Below are 21032 nucleotides of genomic sequence, written 5' to 3'. Positions count from 1 at the left end.
GCTCCAGCCTCATTGCTCAGCCTTTATCCCCAGACTGGTAGGTTAACAGGACCCACCCTCCGGAAGGCAACTTAGAGACGTATTTGTTGTTTCTTAATGTGTCTTTTAGGAGCCTCATACCTACCTACCCCAAAATTGTTTATCACAGTATTTTTTCTAAATTAATGTTCTCTTTAAATGGAATTTGGTAAATGAGATTTTCTTTTTCTTTGCTTTACAATATGCCCTCTTATTTATGTCCCTTAATGTCTACTTTCTAAAACCTTTAAACAGTTACAGATAAGTCAGAAAAGGACTATAATGCAGGTCAGTCTGCTGCCCACAGTTCAGAATGAAAAAGTAATTAGAAAATGTAATAGAAAGATGCATATTGAAAAGAGGCTGTGAGTGCCATGATCTCCGTTATTTATTCTCTTATTAACAAATATTTGGTACCGGTAATATAATTTTTTAAACACCATACTAAAAGCATCATGTTACTGAGGAATAGAAAAGATGAATAAGCAGTTCATCCTTTCAGGAGACAACTCAGTGTGGGAATGAAACACATGAGAAAAATAGAGTAGCACGGAGCCAGCGGGCTCATGGAGGCATAATCGGAAACGTCACGGCAGCTGTACACGTTCGCTGGCTTGAGACCGATGGGTGGATTTCAGTGAGTGCAGATGAGAGAGGAGGTATTCTGGGCAATGGAAACAACAAAGACAGAGGCCTGAGGGTAGAAAAGGACGAGTGATGAGTTGGTAATAGGAAGCAGTACAGAAGGAGGCTAGCCTCGAAAAGGGGCCCTCCTCTCACTTCTACAAACGAATCAGGAAAATTAAGTGAGGATGGAGAGGTTTTGAAGGAAGGAAAATGAATGTAGTGACAGCATCATTTTGCAATGTGCTGAAAGGGTACTCAGGGAGTTGATCTTAGGTGACTGTAATCACCTCAGTAAACCAAGATCACTGTGAAGATTGAAAAATCTAGAACATTTTGAATTGCTCGTCACAGAGAATAGAATTTCGAAGAATTTCCAAGTAGGAGTGACTGCTGAGCTAAAATGGCATACCTGTATTGTAAATCCATTCTGCTCTCCTAGGGGGCCATCTTCAGCAGTGCAGGGCAGCACCCAGGAGAGCAGATAGACACCACAGGCACTCAGTTTGGGGGATTGTTCGGATGGGCCCCACCAGAAGGCCTAGGGAGTCAGGGATTTTGAGGTGCCGGTCTCCCAGTGACAGGAGGACTGACCTGGTGTCCAGCATCGGTAATTGATCTGAGAGGAAGGAAGTAAGCTAGGAAACCAGGAAGAGGTCACAGTGAAGACAGTGAGGCAGAGTCCGCATCTATGGGGCATGCATGCCCACAGAAATCAGAAAGCACTGGCACTGTCTGTCCTCAGAAAGATTTGGGGATGGCAGAGGCAGATCACAATGAGGAGCAATCAGATGGCAGCCTATAATCTCTCTGGGATATTGCTGTGATTAATGGGGCGTTGGTTCTTTTACCACTTCTGGCTAGTACCATTTGCATCAGTTGTCTGAGAGATTTTAATTAAATCTAATGCACTACTGCTTGTTACTATACAGATCCATACATTTGGAATATATTTCATGTTTTCTCAAACATCATCATAGTTATGTTGCTGCGTAAGACGTTCAGTAGAATTAGTTAATGAATTAGACTCTGCTCTCTTGGAAACAATGAGGCCTTTCTGCACGTATCTTTTACCAGCCACAGCTTAGAGTAGCAGAGCCTAAACTTTAAAAATCACACATAGCTAGCAATCACTGAAAAAGTTATTGAGCTGGCACACCCATGATATTGATTTTTATCTATTTAGATAGCATAGCATTTACTAACCATACATACTGTTTATTAGAACACACTTTCAGAAGTAGAGATGTAGAAAGAATAAGATTAAAAAAAAGAGAGAGAGAGAGAAATGGAAGTACCAGTAGTTTCTTTCTCTACCCCGTGGAGCATCTTGTCTCTTCCACTGTGAGGCACACCAGCTGGGAGAGTGTGTATTAGTTTTCATTTTCTGTAGTATGCAAGGAGATTTTAATTAAACCTTATGCACTAACGCTTGGTGCTGTGACACATCGGCATGTTCATTAGGAATATATTTCCCGTTTGCTCAGACATGTTCATCGTATGTCACTGCCTAAACTTTATTTTGCAAAAATTGGACAAAACCTTTTTTAGTATGTATTAGGTTAATATTAGACCATTTCTTCTATACAGTTACAAATTACAAGGATTTTTTTTTAATGTTTGAGGTAGCTCCCCTATGTGTTGTTTAAAAAAAATTACTGAAGAGAACTCTATAAGTAACTGTTTAAAGGGAGCCAGTTGGAGTATGATTCCTTGAATGAAAAACTGTTGGTTCTCCTCTGTACACCGCTAGATATACATAACCAAAGATCTACTGATGACACATCTTAACACTGACAGTCCTTAAACCAGCAAAGTAAGTATATAACATAAATTTTTGGGAAGCACTCAATTGAGAATTGTTTATAAGTAAGTGCAGTCCATCTCGAGGACATGTTTATGGTGCTTAAGTTGCGCCTGATCATTTTATGGCCCAGGAAAGAAGGATTTGTATCAGTGAGATCATTCAGAGGGAGAGAAGTAATGAATTTGCTCCTCAAATATATGCAGTAATGACACCTTGCGTTCTCAACATTAAATAAAATCATTAAGTGTTTTGGTCTGACGTATTTGTTGGACTGATCTTCTGTTCTCCTCTCTGCATCAGCACCCCATTCCATACCCAATTTTAATTTGGAACAGAAGGGTTTAATTTTGTCTCTTCATTTTGCCTTTCTGTATATTTTTTCTCAAGCTTCCTATGAACTCTAGGCATGGGGTCTTTCTATTCAAGGGAAACGATTTAACCATTTTTCTGTGGGGTGATCATACATGCAGTTGCCTTGCCTACCACTTCTGAGATGACTGCTGGTGATATTTATCTTCATCATCTTCATCTTGTTTCATTGATAGATGGGGGATATTCAAATGTATTATCTATACATTGGGAAGCTTAAGCCTTGCTAGTCCCTATATTTAGCCTGAATTCAGGTGGAAATCACAAGAATGAAGAATGTTTAAATCTCCCATGCCTTACTAGGAGCTCCTGTTACAAATATATTGAGAACGCACCATATTCTCTGCAGTTTTTTAAAAAGTCATAGTATTGGAACTAATTCAATAATCTTTGATTCATGTGAACCTTAATGAAACCACCAGAACAGAATAACAGCATCCAAGACTCCAGTAGGCTATGAGTTCTATTTTTCCAACTGAGGTCAAGCCTGAACTCTTACTAATTTGAAAAGTAAAATAACCTCAAATATGTCTCTCAGAAAAATACTGATGTCTGTAAAAATTTCTGATGTCTCTCAGAAAAAAACTCTTACTAATTTGAAAAGTAAAATAACCTCAAATATGTCTCTCTGAAAAATACTGGCATCTAATTTGGTACAAGCCACATGGTGGATGCTCAGTAAATGTGTATCTCTACAATGCAAGTCCACCCAGCCCACCCCAGTTACTACCAAAGACAAATGGCTTATTCCCTTAGAAGGCTTAAAATCTCATAATTAGAGATATATATAAATAATGGTAGTGATATAAATCAAGTAGTACAACATTATGTAACCCTGTGCTGTGTGTTCTAATCATGGTGTGAACTAAAAGGAATCATGGAGGGGATGGAATAAGTGATTCTTCCAGGGAGAAGGGAGTGGGAATGAGGCTGCTGCTCAGGGAAAAATTGTGGTTTGGACAATTTTTCTGCACCTGGGGGCCGAGCAGGTGCAGAAACAGGTGTGTGGTTGAGGAGGCCGTTGAGAAGACCCTTCAGAAGACCTATGAATATGCCCTATTTCTTTATTGACACGTTGTCTGGAGTGTGAGATTTTTAGTTCTCTGGGGGCTGGGATTGCCTAGGAAAGTCCCTAAATACTGCGTAAGGGCTTTGGCCTGGGAGGGTAGTAGGACATCTAATTTTGGAGGGACATGACCAGTGGTTTACAGCCAGGCTGCTCGCACCTTAACCTGCATTGCGTCCGCTGCATTGCATCAGAACAGACTGCTGGACCCCGACCCGGAGTTTCTGATGCAGGGGCTGTGGGTGAGACCTCAAAGCATGCATTTCTAACAAGTGCCCTAGTGCTGCTGAGGCTGTTAACCATCGGTTTAGACAGTAAATTGAAATATCGAGGGCAGAAGTCATTGAGGTCTGTATGTACTTTATTAAAATATCAAGTAAGATAAGAGGCAAAAATCACTACCCGGAAGATGCCAGTAATGATCTTCATTGTTCATCATTTTTGAGACCTTATTATACATACAGTGTTAATGGTTCTAGAGAGTCCCCTCTCTGTCATTAATGGTAGGATTCCTGGAGTCACCAGAAGAGTCACAAAAAGACTCCTCTGATACCTTTACTGACCTCATTAAGCCCAATTCAGAGGAATACAGTAAGTTCATAACATCATTGTTAGGTTCTTGGAAACTGCAACTTTAAGCAATCAGTTGCAGTTTCTTATAGCAGGTCCTCAAATGACATCATTTCATTCAGCATCATTTTTTTACAGTGTTGATGAGAAAACTTGGTTTGGCTATATGTTTTGCCTAAAGTTAGTTTCCAGGAAGCTACTGATGATGTTAACTGTGGACTTTACTGTACACGTACAAAGATAGCTTTGGGGAACCTAAGTTCTTTTCACATTGGGCCATCGTTTTCTCTCCTCCCAGCTCTACACACACACAATGGTAGCATCCCACCTTCTATTATAAGTACTAGGGGGTGAGGAGTGGGATTAAGGCAGAAGGAGGTGTATTGGATGCTTTTGGGGGAAGATACTTAGATGGGGATTTTATCTTTTTCTTGCTGTCTTGTCATCTTATGCCCAAATGCCTTTTATAGCTATTGCCTAGGATATCACTTAGCTATGTCAGGGTATATAACTCGTGCCCTGAGTGAGATGGGACACCTTATCATGTTCTCCCCAGCATTTGGTATATGCATTTCATTAGAGAAGTTGGTATCACTTATAAGGACACTGTCCTGGGGCCACTGTGAGAAAGAAGAACAATACCCAAAATTGTGAGGCAGGTTTGAAGTACCATTTCCCTCTTCTGGGATTTCAAAAAAGTGGTGCAACATTAGTTAACTGTGAAAGCAACAAAGAGGAAAAATCCATAGGCTAAAGCCCCACAAGCTGAGCGTCCAGTTCCTTTATCCGGATTTTGTTTGAGGCCTGCACAGAGATTTTAAAAAGGCATTGCTGATTCATTGTCACTAAGAGGCAGAGTAAATTTAAGACAAGTCCATCTGGGGGCTCCCTATACCAACTCTTCAGAATGCCTGCGATGTGTCAAGTTCTCTTCTAAGGTACAGTGACCAAGAGATAAACATCTTAGCTCTTCTTAGAGTTTATATTCTAGTCAGGGAGTGAGAAAAGAAACAAGGTAAATTAGTAAATCTAGACTGTGTTATAAAATCAGAAGTGCTAAGTAGAAAAATAAGTTAGGGAAGAAGCGTAAGCAGTGTTGAATGGGAAAGAGAGGATGCAATTTTAGATAGGATATCCAAGAAGGACATCACTAAGAAAGTGACTTTTGAGCGAAGACTTAAAGGAAATGAGGGAACTAGTCATGGGCAAACTTGGGAAACGAGAATTCCAGATAGAGGGAAAGCACATACAATGTCTCTAAGGCCATACTTGCTGTATAGTAGGATCGGTGTATCCTAGATGAGCAAGGGAGTCAGTGGTTGGGGAAGAGCCAGGGAGGAGACAGATTTTAGAAATCCTTAGAGGTCAGTGGAAGAACTCAAACTTGTACCCCGAGTCAGATGGGACACCTTATAAGGATGCTCCATATGAGCAAAGAAATGGTTCCTTCATACTTAATTGTTAACAAGATCACTTAGGCGCCTATGTTGAGAAAAAAAAAAAATGAAGGCAAAGGTGAGAAGGATACAAGACTATAAGCAAAGAGACCGACTAAGGAGGCTGTTAAAAATAATCCAGGCAAGAGATGATGGTGTTTGACCAACATACGCACAGTGGAGAGAGTGAGAAATGGTCATTTTCTCATTCTGCTTTGGAAGTTTGGCAGGAAGGGATTCACTGACTGCATGTGAGGTGTGAAAGAGAAAGACACACATCAAGGATGATGCCAGAGTTTTTGCATGTAACAGGGAGAAGAATAGCATTGTCAGTTACTGAGATGGGGAAGGGGAGCAGGTTTGGGTGATATTAATTGTGGTAAGTGCAGCCATGGTAAGGGTGAGATGCATATTAGACATCCGAGTAGGCCAGCATGTCAAGTAGGCAATAGAATATATGAGTCTGGGTTCAGGAGAGAGGTGCGGGCATCCAGGGAGTCATCCACATGCAAATTTATGCTGTGAGATGGGATGAGGTCACCAAAGCAGTGAGTGCGAGTGCGGGTAGAAAATAAAACATGTTCTCAACGATTAAGTCCTGGAGCACGCTGATGTTTAGAGGTCGGGGAGATGAGAAATCGCAGATGAAGGGAAAACTAAGCTAAGAGTGTAGCAACCTGGAAGCTGAAATGAATGCAAAAGATGTTGAAGGAGGAGACGTTATCAGACAGCTGTGTCAGATCCCTCCCATAGACCAGGTACAATCAAAACTACACATGGACCAGTGGATCAGACAGCTGTGTCAGATCCCTCCCATAGACCAAGTACAATCAAAACCACATGTGGACCAGTGGATCAGACAGCTGTGTCAGATCCCTCCCATAGACCAAGTACAATCAAAACCACACATGGACCAGTGGATCAGACAGCTGTGTCAGATCCCTCCCATAGACCAAGTACAATCAAAACCACATGTTGACCAGTGGATCGGACAGCTGTGTCAGATCCCTCCCATAGACCAAGTACAATCAAAACCACACGGGGACCAGTGGATCAGACAGCTGTGTCAGATCCCTCCCATAGACCAGGTACAATCAAAACCACATGTGGACCAGTGGATCAGACAGCTGTGTCAGATCCCTCCCATAGACCAGGTACAATCAAAACTACACATGGACCAGTGGATCGGACAGCTGTGTCAGATCCCTCCCATAGACCAAGTACAATCAAAACTACACATGGACCAGTGGATCGGACAGCTGTGTCAGATCCCTCCCATAGACCAAGTACAATCAAAACCACATGTGAACCAGTGGATCAGACAGCTGTGTCAGATCCCTCCCATAGACCAAGTACAATCAAAACCACACGTGGTCCAGTGGATCGGACAGCTGTGTCAGATCCCTCCCATAGACCAGGTACAATCAAAACTACACATGGACCAGTGGATCAGACAGCTGTGTCAGATCCCTCCCATAGACCAAGTACAATCAAAACCACACATGGACCAGTGGATCAGACAGCTGTGTCAGATCCCTCCCATAGACCAAGTACAATCAAAACTACACGTGGACCAGTGGATCAGACAGCTGTGTCAGATCCCTCCCATAGACCAGGTACAATCAAAACCACACGTGGACCAGTGGATCAGACAGCTGTGTCAGATCCCTCCCATAGACCAAGTACAATCAAAACCACACGTGGTCCAGTGGATCGGACAGCTGTGTCAGATCCCTCCCATAGACCAGGTATAATCAAAACCACACGTGGACCAGTGGATTTAGCCACACAGAAATCGTTGTTGACCTTGGTAAGAGTAGTTTGGGTGGAATGGTGAGTAGATTTGAGTGGATCCAGGGAATAATGAGATGAAATGGATGACATCAGGAATACACTTTTTCAAGGAAATTTGATTTAATGGAAAAGACAGAAATGGAATGGTAGATGGAAGGGAAGGGGGGAGTCAAGATGAGAGTTTAAGATGAGAGAAATAATTGTATATTTAAATGCTTTTGTAGTTATATGATAGAAAGGAGGCTATGTGGGTGCAGGAGAGTGGAGAGAAAATTGTTAATTGTGGTGACTTTCAGAAAGCCAAAGGAGTTGGAACCCAGCATTCCAGGGAGTTGGCCTTAACCAGGAGCACTGACAGATCTCATGCCTGGAAGCAGGAGAAAAGATGAGGGGCAGGACATGATGGTGGGCAAGGGCGTTTGTGGAAGTGTTCCTTTGATTCCTTCTGTTTTCTCAGTGAAATAGGACTTAAGGCTGTCAGCTGAGAAGACAGGAGAGAGGTGGTGAAGACTTGAGGACAAAGAGGAGTAATCATTTTGTAAGAGAATGGAAGAGTGCACAGAATTGGAAAACATGGCGTGACTGGTGGGTGTCATCAGAGCAGACTTGACAGTGGGAATTGTGACTTTAAAATGAGATCCGTCTGTTTGGTGGGGTGTGTTATTCCTCAGCCCCATTCTGCTGGGCAGGTGCAGGCAGGGAGTGAGCAGACAGTTGGTTTTAACAAGAGTTGTGGTTTATTTTTGTCCAGAGAATTTCAAGAGTGGGACAGACTTGAGGTTTTGTACTTATGAGAATTTCTCATGGTTTTCAAGTTGAGTGAGGGAGAAACCAGGGCAGAGGTAAAAGGACGTTAGAGGTCAGGGTGTTGGAGGTATCATTTGTGTGATGAATGAAATTACCAAGAATCATGCAGGATCAGTAGGGAAGCAGATGACTGTGAGCACTCTCTAAACCTTCAAGGAATCGAGGAAGCAACCAGGGTGAATGGCTGCATGCAAGGAGGAGACAGGGCCTGAGAGATTTCTGCTCTGTGAGCATAGTGCCTTAGAAGATATCTATCCTTTCTAAGATAGAGGAGCAGTGATTTGGAAAACGGAGTGAAGAACAAGTATTGACCCCCATCCCAGCATGGCTGGCTGATGAGTGGGAGAAGACAGCCCCTGCTGGAGAGTATTGCCAGGGAAGTGCTTCCTTATGGGAGAGCCAGCTTCTAGTTAGAGCAAAGATGAAGAGGATGTTCCAGAAGAGGCTGAGGTTTTGGGGGAGTTTGCTGATGACTGTTCCTGAGTCCAAGAAGTGCAATGAAAGCATTTCAGGAGACGGAAGAGAGCTGGAAACATTAGAATCTGAGGAATGCAAGAAACCTAGGCTTCTGAAGGTGGCTTTCTGAGGAATCCCAAGTCCCAGTATAGTACAGTCTCACTTGTGAAACAGTCTCATTGTGCGTCTTACTACCCCTAGGTCATGGCGTGGTTCCATTAACTTCCTGGGCTTTTCCGGGTAAGCAGGCTGCGGCATGCCACTTCAAAAAGTAGAAGGGCCCACTCGTGCTCCAGTTTTGTATTTGCCACCTGGTTTGTGTCCACCCAAGGCTGTGGGTTGTTGAGCTGTGGCCATCCTTGCTGATTGTGCTGGTCTTGCTCTCAGTACATCAGTGGGGTCTGCTGAGGAGGAGAAAGCCAGAGAGGAAGGCCAACCAGCCTGGCAGCCAGGAGCAGGGTTTCCCAAGCTCAAGTGACGTACTTACCAGCCTTAAATGCTCACTGCGGCTGCAGAGCACCCGCACTTTTGTTTGTAAGGATTTTCTGTAAATACGCTTACTTTTGTTTTCTTATGGAAAATGTCTTTTTCAAGGAAACTCATAAGAAGCCTGGCAGAATTGAAAAGTTATTGTGAAAAAAGCATATAGAACCAGAATGATGAAAAATGTAAAAATGTACATCCTCATACACCCCATACCATCTCATTTGCCACTTTGGGAAGTGAGTGAATCAGAGAATGGCTGGGACTCCAGTTCATTCCTCCTTACAAAGCTGCCCATCTGTGTCTTTTCTCATTCTTGTTTCTTCTTTCCTACTGATGGCCCTATAATTTACATGCAGGAGAATTGGGCTGAATTATTGTGCTTGAGAAGAGCCTTTCCCTTATGTGCAAGTTAAGTTCCCAACAGGAGCATGGCCCGTGCAAAGGCCCTGAGGTACAGAGAATATGTGCCTTCAGGGAGTGCAGCAGCGTGAAGGCACCTAGCGGGAGAGGCCTGCAGACATGCTGCTGTGGGCAGGTTAAAAATGTAGGTCTTTTTCTATGAGCAGCATGAAGCTACCCTTAAGGAGGATTGCCTCCCAAATCAAATAATTCGATTTGAATTCTAAAAGATCTGGTCAGTCATGCAGAGAAGGGATTGGAGAGGGCAGATGTGGGGTGGACATTTGGGCAGTGCTCTTGTAGGGTCCACAGGAGACCTAATGGCCTAGAGTCAAATGGTGCTGATGGCAAAGGATGGAAGGATAAAGTTCTAAGCAATGTTTAGAAGTCAAAAGGAGCAAGACTTAGCACTGCTTGAATGCAGGGATAGGAAGAGGAGGGAGGTCAGGGATGACCTCAGCGTCTCTGGCTGGCATCGCTTAGTAGGGGGTGGTAGAATGCTTTGAAATGGAGAGCACCAGAGCTGGGACTGGAGGGAATATGTTGAGTATGGTTTTAGACATACTGAATTGGAGGTTCCTGGGTGACACGAAAAGAAAGATGAGTCCAAGTTGGGTACATGGGTCTGCGGCTCAGAGAAAGGTGGAAAGTGGAGATAGGAATTGGATATTCATTGGCCTGTGATTTAGGTGTGATTGTAAAAGCCAATGTGATCTACCTGCCTCCTTTTGTCACTGTGACCTTTCATATGTGAGCTGATGTGCAACAGAGTTTCTACTCCAGTCAGCCTGGATTGATTATTCTCCCTCTGAAAAAAAAGCAAAATATACCATTGTGTTATTAACTAACGATGACTGAGATGCAGTAAGATTTTTTCCTCTTCCACCTCCTTGTCCTTAAAAGTGTTTCTATAAAAAGGGACACTTTTTATAACCAATTAAGAAATGACCATCTGCCCCTCACTTTACCTAGACAAGCTGCCTGTAACAAGATCTGAGAGCCCAAGTGGCACGTTTAAGTAAAGTACATTTATTATATCTAAGTTGTGTTTATGCAGCTAGATTGTTTTCATTTCTAGAGAAATTCTACATGCTAATCACTTTTCGTTAATTTAATTTTTGAATTATTTGGAAAAAAAATTGTAGTGACTTTTTCTTCATTTTGGTTTTTCTGGTTAATAGATTACTGTCCTAGATGAGACATGGACTGTATTCAGGCGTTACAGTCGTTTTCGAGAAATGCATAAAACATTGAAGTTAAAGTATGCAGAGGTAAGTCATGAAATTATTTTTTCCAATTAAGAGCGTTCATTTTAAAAAGTAAATGAGCTTATTGCATTAGCAGTGTTATCTCTCTCCGTTTCTCTCTCTCTTTCAGATACTGTTATTAGTGTCATCAAGTCTTATTTCAATTACTCCTTCTTCAAAGATAACTTTAAAATTTATATTCTCTGTTCCATTTCTGTTCTACACAATTTAAACATCTTCTGAACACAAGATTTTGAAAGCGATAGTACAGTGACAGCAAGTGAACTCCATCCTTCTCATAAATGTTACGGTTACGTTTAAATAAATATTTTAATTAATGTATAACTTCTCAATTATGAGACCTATTAAAAGTAAAATAACTTTTCTTCATACAGATTTACACTTTTTTCTTTAAAAAAGAAAGACTAAACTCATGCTTAGTCTTCTACTTAATGAGAAGTCAAGCCATGACAGTTATTTTGCCACTGAACATAGAGGGAAGGGTAGATACAAAATGTGGAGTTATCTGGAGACAAGAAAGCATTTCATGCATCAGATCAAATATCCAGAAGGTATTAAGCGTTAGTCATTTTTTTTCTTTTTGAACAAACACTCATTTATCAAATAATTTTAAGAAAAGTATTTCTAGAATGAATGTGTTTTCCAAGTGATGATGATGATTTTACTTCAACTAAAGGAAGCATTATTTAGGTACAACTTTTTGGGAATTTTGGGTTGAACTGGCTACAAATCGATCAACAGTCATTATCTAATTAGCCTGCTTTCACAAGATATTCATTTTCAGCACTATTTTTATTGTTTTTTAAATGACATTCTAAAAAATAATTTTGTTAGAAATTTGGTTCCCTAATTTGGGTCACGTTAAATTATGTTCCCTTAACATTCTCATGGCTTCTGCTCTTTTAAAAATCTAATATAAGATACAAAGAGAAATAACTATTTTTAAATAAAATAGTTCCCTGATGTATAGAAGAATCTTGAGCTCAGGTAGAATTAAGCTGTGTTAGTTTGTTTGCATTGCTATAAAGAATTACCTGAGACTGAGTAATTTATGAAGAAAAGAATACAGTTCTATAGGCTGTTCATGAAGCATAGTGCTGGCCTCCACTTCTGGGGGCCTCAGGAAGCTTCCAATCATGGCAGAAGATGAAGGGGAGCCAGTCTGTCACATGGGGAGAGAGGGATCAAGGGAGAAAGGAGGAGGTCCTAGACTCTTTTTCATAATCAGATCTCAGGGTACTCATTACCACGGGATACCACCAAGCCATTTGTGAGGAAGCTGTCCCCAAGATCCAGCACCTCCTACTAGACCCCACCTCCAACACTGGGGATCATATTTCAACATGGGATTTGGAGGGGATACATATCCAAACCATGTCTTAAGCTATGTCTGAAATTCTGTTATTAAGCTGTCACACTAGCCTTTTATTAAACATTTAGGAAACTTCAAGTTGGAATTTATTTCCAAGAGGCTTCATTCCAGAAGTAACTGTAGTAACATTAAAATCAAGTTACTAAGTTTGTTTCTGCAGTTTAACTTTCATGTCTCAAATCCATTTTGACAATTAAAAGAAGTATTGTGTACATATGAAATGTACAAAGCAGCTTGTTTTTAAAGTGAGCTTTGTAGCTCATTAACCACTAGGTTATAAGTTACTGTGTCAGTATTTTAATAATGGACAGATTTTGCATATTTAATTGAAGTCACTGAATTACCAAAGCAATACAAATATAAAAAGCAATTTCTGTGAAATAAAAGGACTCAGACTTTATATATTCACACACATCGTTCATTCCAGTGTGTATTTATTTTATATTGATTCTTTGATTAGTTTAACCCAATCTGTGTAGGCACATTTTTCTAGATTCCAATAATACTCTGGTAGACAAGGACAAAAATGTTTTTCTTCTGTATATCTTAAATATACAGAAGGTGCACACTGACAGTAAACAAGGAGAAAATAATAACTATCACTTTAAGAGTAAGCATGCAGTGTTGTAGTTACCATTTTAAGTGAGTTACATGCCTTATATGAAAAATATCAATGAAGAATGGTGGGGCAGAAGGTGTTGGGCACACTTTTGTACAAGGTCATTTCAGGGTTGGACTTTCTGACAAGGTGGCATTCTAGTTGAGATATTAGCTGAGAGATATTTAAAAGAGTTTTCCAAGCACCAGCACAGAAATCTAATCTGTGTTTAAAAGAAAACTCCAGAATGAATATAACAGAAACAATCTTTAAAGATATAATAGAAGAAAACATACCCAAAGTTAAGAATGATGTGAACCTCTGAGTCAAAGAAGTCACCTGGTACTGGGCAAAATGAATGAACAGAAGTTATTGCATATGTAAGAGTATTTTCAAGAGGAAAAGGGGTATATTTTAAACATGTTTTTAAAAATTAACCTTCAAATGAAGAAAATCAAATTATTGTCATTCATTAATTCACTCATCTGTGTTGAGAAACTCTGCATGGTGAATACAGTGTGAATAAGACAGGTGCATTCCCTCTTCTAATGAAGTAGAGAGAATAAACAGTAAACAAATAAGGCAATTTCAGCTTGCATAAAGTGAATAAAACTAGGCATTGTGATAGTGCAGCATGAGAGCTGGGAAGTGGGCTACTTTAGGTGGGGCAGGCCAGATACACTTTTCTGAAAGAGTGGGATTTGTGCTGACAATGTTGAGAAAGAGCCAGCCATGAAAATCTGGAGGTGAGTACATTGTAACTCTCACTAAGAGCAAGTGCAAAAGCCCTGCAGTGGGACCAAGTCTGGTGTGTTCTGAAAACAAAAAGACCTGGAAAAGTGATGAGGATGGTAGAGGAATGTGGGCAAAGAGGTAGGAAGAGACTTTATCATGTGGAGCCTTGAACTGTATTCCTAGTGCATTGGAAGCCACTGGACAGTATGAAGCCTGGTAACAAAGTGGTTTTGTTTATATTCTGAAAAGATCATTTTGGTGGCCATACTGAGTACGGATTGTTGGAGCGCTAGAGAGCTCAAATCCAGTATTCTTTTTTAGCCATGAATTGGAGGATACTTTTAAACACCCAACTGGAGCTATCAAGAGAGATGAAGGATATAAGCCTGAATTTTAAGGGAGAAAGATATTATGAACTTTCTCTTAGAAATACAAGTTATTGTTTGGATCAGGAATAATTAAGACTTTTTTTAAAATTTCTTCTACACTAATTAGATAAAGTCCTTTCATTTCTCCTTCAGTTTCTAGCTAAGTCTCAGACTTCAGACCATTTCTATTCAAAGATGACTTCTGCTCACAGAAGCCCTTTTCCTGAAGACAGGCTTAGGCTCTCAATGACAGCTAAGAATGGAAATTGCTTTTCCCTGTGTTTAATTTTGTGGCTTATCATTACTCTCTTATAAGGACAAAAAAAAAGTCATATATAAAGGAGAACCCACAAACATGTGTGCATGTATTTGAAGGAAAACAGACTATGGGAGTGGTGGTTTGAAACCTTGCAGTAAGCTCCTAGAACAAACACCATGTGTTGAAGGGAGCAGACCCGGAGGTTTGCCATGCCATTGTCTGTGTCCATAGCCATAACTCCGACACTTAACAGGGTGCTGACCGTGGTCAGGTGCCATGCTGTTTATCTCATGTGGTTCTCTGACATCACTGGAAATGTGGGAGCCGTTACCTTCTTCGTTTTACAGAGGCAAACACCGAAGAGCGGGAGATGTGACTAATTTGCTTTGTGTCAAACAACTGATGAGTAGAAGCCAGTCCCAGGCCGTTGAACTCTCCTTTCTGTTTCTAAACCAAAAAAGAGAAAAAAGAATTGTTTCTAAAAACACAGCAGCCTGTCATTCTAGATCTAAGTAAATCTTATTTCTACTCACAACACCATTGTTGATTTAACATTTTCAAGATAAAGCTTAAAATTAAGTTGAATATCCGCTTCTTTCCTGTAAAGCTCTTTTTTCTCTTAAGCAGCTCAGCGTCATGTAGTCTTACTTGCTGAGTGTTTGTTGGGACTTGAAATCAATGTTTATTAGGTATTTGTCAATTATTATCACTCTCATTAGTGCTTATATTATGACCATCTCTGTAAATAATGCTAATCTGCTACCTCCACGTGGACTGTTTGGCCTGACAGCAACCGAGAAATCACTTGATTTGCTAAAGAACCAACTCTTTCAGGAAGGCCAAAAAGTTGATACAAAAGGATTCTGAAAATTTCCTCTCATGGATGACTATTTCATAGCCAAGTGGGAACATATTTCATTTACTCACTCCTTCACTAGATTGGGCTCATTATTTCTATGGAAGTAGAAGACTGTCCTGGCTCTCTTAATTGCAAGGGTAGCAAAATGTTTGATGATAGTATATTTTTAAATGACACATATTAAATTTACCTAGCCATACAAGGCTCCAAAATTTTAATCAAGCTAAGAAATATTAAAAAGCACACTGGAATTCAAAATACGCAGGATTTGTAATATGCTTGCCAAGATAGACTCTTCTGTCACCTTAAAACTTTACTTTTTGTTATAGCCTATAGTCTTTTGGAACTTTGTCTAAAATGATACCCTGCTCATTCACATTTCATCTGGAGTTTGGCCATGGTCTCTTGGGGGATATGCCTTTAAAACAGTTTGATGGAGATTTGTTTTCTTTCAGTAATCTTTTTCCTCCAATAATAAATTACATGTTCATTATAAAAGATTAACATTATTCAATAATGTATACATGGAATGCAAAAGTTCTTCTTAATGTAACCCTCAGTAGCAATGATTTGCAACCCTCACCAGGAAGTCCTCCTGGGTCCAGCTATGCATTCAGACTCACAACTCCCATAAGCCCATGCTCAGCATCAGGTTCCCTGGGAAGGATACAGGACAAGAAACACTGCTAGCCAGCAGAGCAGAGGCTTGGAGAAGTCCCCTTGAGCAGTCTCTGGAGCAGTCCACTCAGCTATCTGAGAGCTGCTTCTTGCCTCACTTCTCTGGGTGATAGCGAACGTACACAGAGTGAGCCCCACGTGGGCATATGTGAGAACCACTCTGGCCTAGAATCCGATACCAGAAGGGAGCCAGTGTTTCTTGGAACAACTCCACAGGCAGAATTTCCAGAGTCCCAGCAGCCTGCTGAGTTACCAGTCTGCTCACTCAGAGAAGCCTAAAGCTATGGCTTCCCACCGGATAGCTGTCATTCCCCCTGTCCAGATGCAACTTAATGGGGCAGGGAGCTGGGGTGTCTGTCATTTTTACTATGAGCATGAGCAGTGTTGCTTAGTAACAAACTTGGCATGTCACCTTATCAGGTTTCTAGAATCCCGTTGATGGACATTTCAGTTTCCCAATTATTGCTGTTGTGACTACTGCTCTGTGAACATTCTTGAATGTATCTATGTATCTTCTGGTTCATGTGTAAGACTTTCTCTGTGAAGAAATTTGATAATAGCTTAAATGTTCTTAAAGACTTCATTTCTCAAAAATCAAGACCAGTAAAGAATACACTGAAGTTAGGTAGACTGAGAGGCCTACCTCAGTGAGCTATCACCCCAGTGAGCAGGTTTAAGAATTCCTTAACCATCATTCAACTAAGCCTTCTAATCTCCCTGTCACTCATATTCATTTGGTTAATTATTTTCTATAATGTCTCCTTAAGGAGAATGATGTGCTGGTCAAATGAAGACCCCTTAGGGATACTTTATATACACTTGGGTGATGAGCCAATGAAAGTGGTAAGGAGTTGTTGATTATTAGATATAAGATACGTCTCTGAATAAAATAGAGGCAACTCAAGGTTGTTACAAACAGAACTTATAAACCAAGAAGACAAAAGGACACTGGGTTCCATAAGATTCTGGCACGTTAGGGTTGAGAGCAGGGGAAAGGCAAAAACCAAAGAAAAACGTAGTCCTTTTTTTAATTGTATGAGGACAAATTTTATGAATAAAAAAAACCTAAATTTTGTGGGCTTTGTAATACTGAAGAAGAGCAGATTTGCTGCACGTGATCTTCAATCGTATGCAAATGTTATGCCCATTCTGTCTTCAGATTGACTGTGTGAGTAGGCTGAGTTCTTCACTGGAGGTGCTGCATTATTCAGGTTTTTTAAATTGTTTTATTTTTATTTATTCATTTTCTTTAATCTTAGCAGCTTCTTCTGGATTCTAAATGGATTTCCCCTTTTGTTTTGAATTAATTTGTCCTCTTCATTTATTGATATGTATTATGCAAGATAATAGCTCCTTCTGGCATTCATTTTCTGCTCCCTTTCATTGACCTTGTATGGAATCTTAATAAAATTAAACCTATGTTTTCCAGTTCACGTCTTTAAAATGATAATGCCACAGCGAGTTTTTAAAAGACTGTGAGAGCCTCAGATACAATGTGTTATTGAAAGCAACAAGGAAGTATTATGCAGCATCTGCCAGAGAGCAGATCTTTGAAATTTTATCATGCAAATAATTTCTGTGGTGCTTTTTCTGTATGAAAACTATGTATTTTTGACTCTATTAAAATCAGTGTCAGGCTTTTAAATATCAATCAAGTTACATTCTCAGAAACAAAGCGCTATGAAGTGTTCTCTTTTTGTTTCTACGAGGAGGAGATAGAGTTACTGTTTCAGTCTGAACATGTGAACACCATGAAGCTTACCTATGGATCCAGATCACAATCCCAGATCAAGCTGAAGAGAAAAAATTTTAAAACCACATCTCTTTATCCATTAGCATGGCTAGTGAAGAACTAGTATCCCCCTCGCTATTTGGATGCCTGGTCTGGTATTTTAATCAAGTTGTATGACCTGGGGCTAGAAGGTTAGCGATCACTGGGAGAGCTGCTGCTTCCAGGCGATTACGAGATGCCAACTCCTGTCTGATTTTTTTTTTAAAGACTTTATTTTCATACATTTAACAAGAAGTCCTCCTTTTCAAATGCTAGAGCCTAATAAACACTGCCATGGACTGAATGTTTGTGTTCCTCCTAAATTGTGTTGAATTTTAACCTACAATTAGTTGGTACTAAGAGATAGGGCCGTTGGGAGGTGACTAGGTCATGAGATCCTCATAAATGGGATTAGTGCCTGAGGGAGCTTGCCCCCAGCCCCTGCCACATGAGGACTCAGAAGGCGCCATCTGTGGATAACAGGACCTCAGCAGATACTAAATCTGCTTGCTCCTTGATCTTGGACTTTGCAGCATCCAGAACTATGAGCAATAAGTTTCTGTTGTTCATAAATTATCCAGTTTAAGGTATTTTGTTATAGCAGCCCAAACGGACTAAGGCACCTGACCTCTCAAGGACATAAATTTCACAGTGAAATAGATGAAGCATTGGAATTGATCATCAAGGGTCTTTTTATGATATTCTTGGCTAAGTGATTCTGAAACCAGTTTGTGCTGTTGTGCTTAGGGACAAGAGAATGAATTTTGAAAATGGGACATTTCATATATTAAAATGTACAGTCAAGACAAGTGCTAAGGGATGCCTGTGCATCAGGAGAGTGGAAGCTACATGTTGCCTGCCTTCATCTAACTAATTTATCACAGTGAGTCATTAGAGTCCCCCACGTTTCTAACACAATCAGCCTCAATCAGCCACATCCCTAGGGGGCTCCCTTCTCCCCACAAAGCTGAGAGAAAAGTATTTTGAGAGCCTTCCAGTAAAAATGGAAAGTTGCTGTGTTGAGCAATTGTTCTCTCACATCTGGCATTCTCTGGGTGCCCAGTAAATACCAGTAGGAGGGAAAAAAGTGGACAGGCAACAGGTTATTTAATTTGTAGATGGACTTTCAGTTTGTGCTGATGAACTATTTCTCACATTTTTATTTTCTGAGCAGCACCAAAGAAAGAAATGAAAAGAATCTGGCTACTGGCCTTGTATTTGTCTTGGACAGCTATTTACCACCCACTATTGAAATGCATTAAAACAGTTTTATTACTAGAATTTCAAGTTTAATATAAAAATTGCAAATCTACTCACCATCCAAATTATAATGCTACCAACCGTAGCCACAGGGAGCACCCAGGAAGCCTTAGATAAATTCAGTTGCTTCATCAGGCCCTCAGCCTCCTTGAATTTTTAAATAGCAAACAGCTATGCAGACAAAAATAGAATACTGCCAGCTTCTTGACCTTGTACATTATCAGAGGCCCAGGTATTTCACTGTGTGGTTTGTATCACACCATTCTCTTCACCTGGTAGATAAATAGCATTTAAATCACTGCTTTCAAGGATGAGTGGAGGCGTAATGAGCATCCAAATTACCTGGGAAGCTTTTCCAAAATATGCAGACTCAGTCCTCAGCAAGGAATTTCTTATTCAGTAAATCTGACTTGGGGCTCAGGATTGTGTAATTGGGAGAAAATCCTCCATAGGATTTTCTCTGGACGAGTGATTAAGACACTGCCTGTCTTGTCTTTTGCATCTATTTTGGGAGCATTATTTGTTTTTTTTATTTAACAGATTTTTGGGGAACAGGGGTGTTTGGTTGCATGGATAAGTTCTTTAGTGGTTAGTGGTGATTCTGAGATTTTGGTGCACCTATCACTTGAGAGTATACGCTGTACCCAATGTGTATTCTGTCATCCCTCATCCCCCTCCCACCCTTTCCCCTGAGTCCTCAAAGTTCATTGTATCATGTGTCCTCATAGCTTAGCTCCCACTTATGGGTGACAACATACGATGTTTGGATTTCTATTCCTGAGTTACTTCACTTAGGATAATGTTCTCTGATTCCATCCAGGTTGCTGCAAATGCCATTATTTTGTTCCTTTTTATGGCTGATTAGTATTCCATGGTGTGTGTGTGTGTGTGTGTGTACATATGTATGTGTGTATGCATATATATGTATATACACACATACATACACATAAAATGTTACATATGTATGTGTGTATATATGTATATGGGTATACATATGTACACACACATACACACATATATAGTAACACATAAAGAAAATGTGTGTGTGTGTATATATATACACACACACACACACACACGCACACACATATTTACTTCTGTAAGAATGGCCATAATGAAAAATGATTAATGGGCATTTGGGCTGATTCTATATTTTTGCCATTGTGAATTGTGCTGCTATAAACATATGTGTGCAAGTGTCTTTTTCATATAATGACTTCTTTTCTTCTGGGTAGATACCCAGTAGTAGACTTGCTGGGTCAAATGGTAGATCTACTTTCAGTTCTTTAAAGAATCTCCATACTATTTTCCATAGTGGTTATACTCATTTACACTCCCACCAGCAATTGTAACAGTGTTTCCTGTTCACCACATCCATGCAAACATCTATTACTTTTTTTATTTTTTCATTATGGCCATTCTTAGAGGAGTAAGGTGGTGTGGCATTGTGGGTTTGATTTGCATTTAACTGATCATTAGTGATGTTGAGCATTATTTCCTATTTGTTGGCCATTTGCATCTCGTCTTTTGAGAATTGTCTATTCATGTCCTTAGCCCACTTTTTGATGGGATTGTTTGGGTTTTTGTTTTTTGCCGATTTGTTTGGGTTTCTTATAGATTCTGGATATTAGTTCTTTGTCGAATACATAGTTTGCAAATATTTTCTTCCACTCCGTGGGTTGTCTGTTTGCTGATTATTTCTTTTGCTCTGCAGAAGCTTTTTAGTTTAATTGAGTCCCATCTATTTATCTTTGTTTACTGTTGCATTTGCTTTTGGGTTCTTGGTCATGAAGGCTTTGGCTAAACCAATGTCTAGAAGGGTTTTTCTGATGTTATCTTCTAGAATTTTTATGGTTTTCTATTTAAGCCTTCAATCCATCTTCAGTTGATTTTTGTATAGTGTCAGAGATGAGCATCCAGTTTCATTCCTCTACATGTGGCTAGCCAATTATTCCAGCACCATTTATGGAATAGGGTGTCCTTTCCCTACTTTATGTTTTTGTTTGCTTTGTCAAAGATCAGTTGGCTGTAA

The 21032-nt window shown here is 40.1% G+C and overlaps 1 protein-coding gene across 18 annotated transcripts in view; it reads left to right on the top strand.

The window, feature by feature from the left end:
• KIF16B (kinesin family member 16B) overlaps positions 1–21032 on the top strand; it is a 295534-nt gene that overhangs the window by 220677 nt on the left and 53825 nt on the right. For 14 of the 18 annotated variants that reach the window (XM_008995790.4, XM_078371414.1, XM_003732816.5 and 11 more), the window contains one exon: positions 11014–11103. In XM_008995790.4, coding sequence (XP_008994038.1) covers positions 11014–11103 — 90 coding nt within the window. Of the gene's footprint in view, positions 1–11013; positions 11104–11209; positions 12885–21032 lie in introns of those variants that run through there. The other 4 variants (XM_078371415.1, XM_078371417.1, XM_008995789.4 and 1 more) reach the window with 1 other exon arrangement.

This window comes from Callithrix jacchus, chromosome 5, assembly GCF_049354715.1.
Source record: "Callithrix jacchus isolate 240 chromosome 5, calJac240_pri, whole genome shotgun sequence".
NCBI classification, from domain to species: Eukaryota; Metazoa; Chordata; class Mammalia; order Primates; family Cebidae; genus Callithrix; species Callithrix jacchus.
The sequence above is the reverse complement of the archived record's forward strand: the minus strand, read 5'-3'. Positions and strand labels throughout refer to the sequence as shown.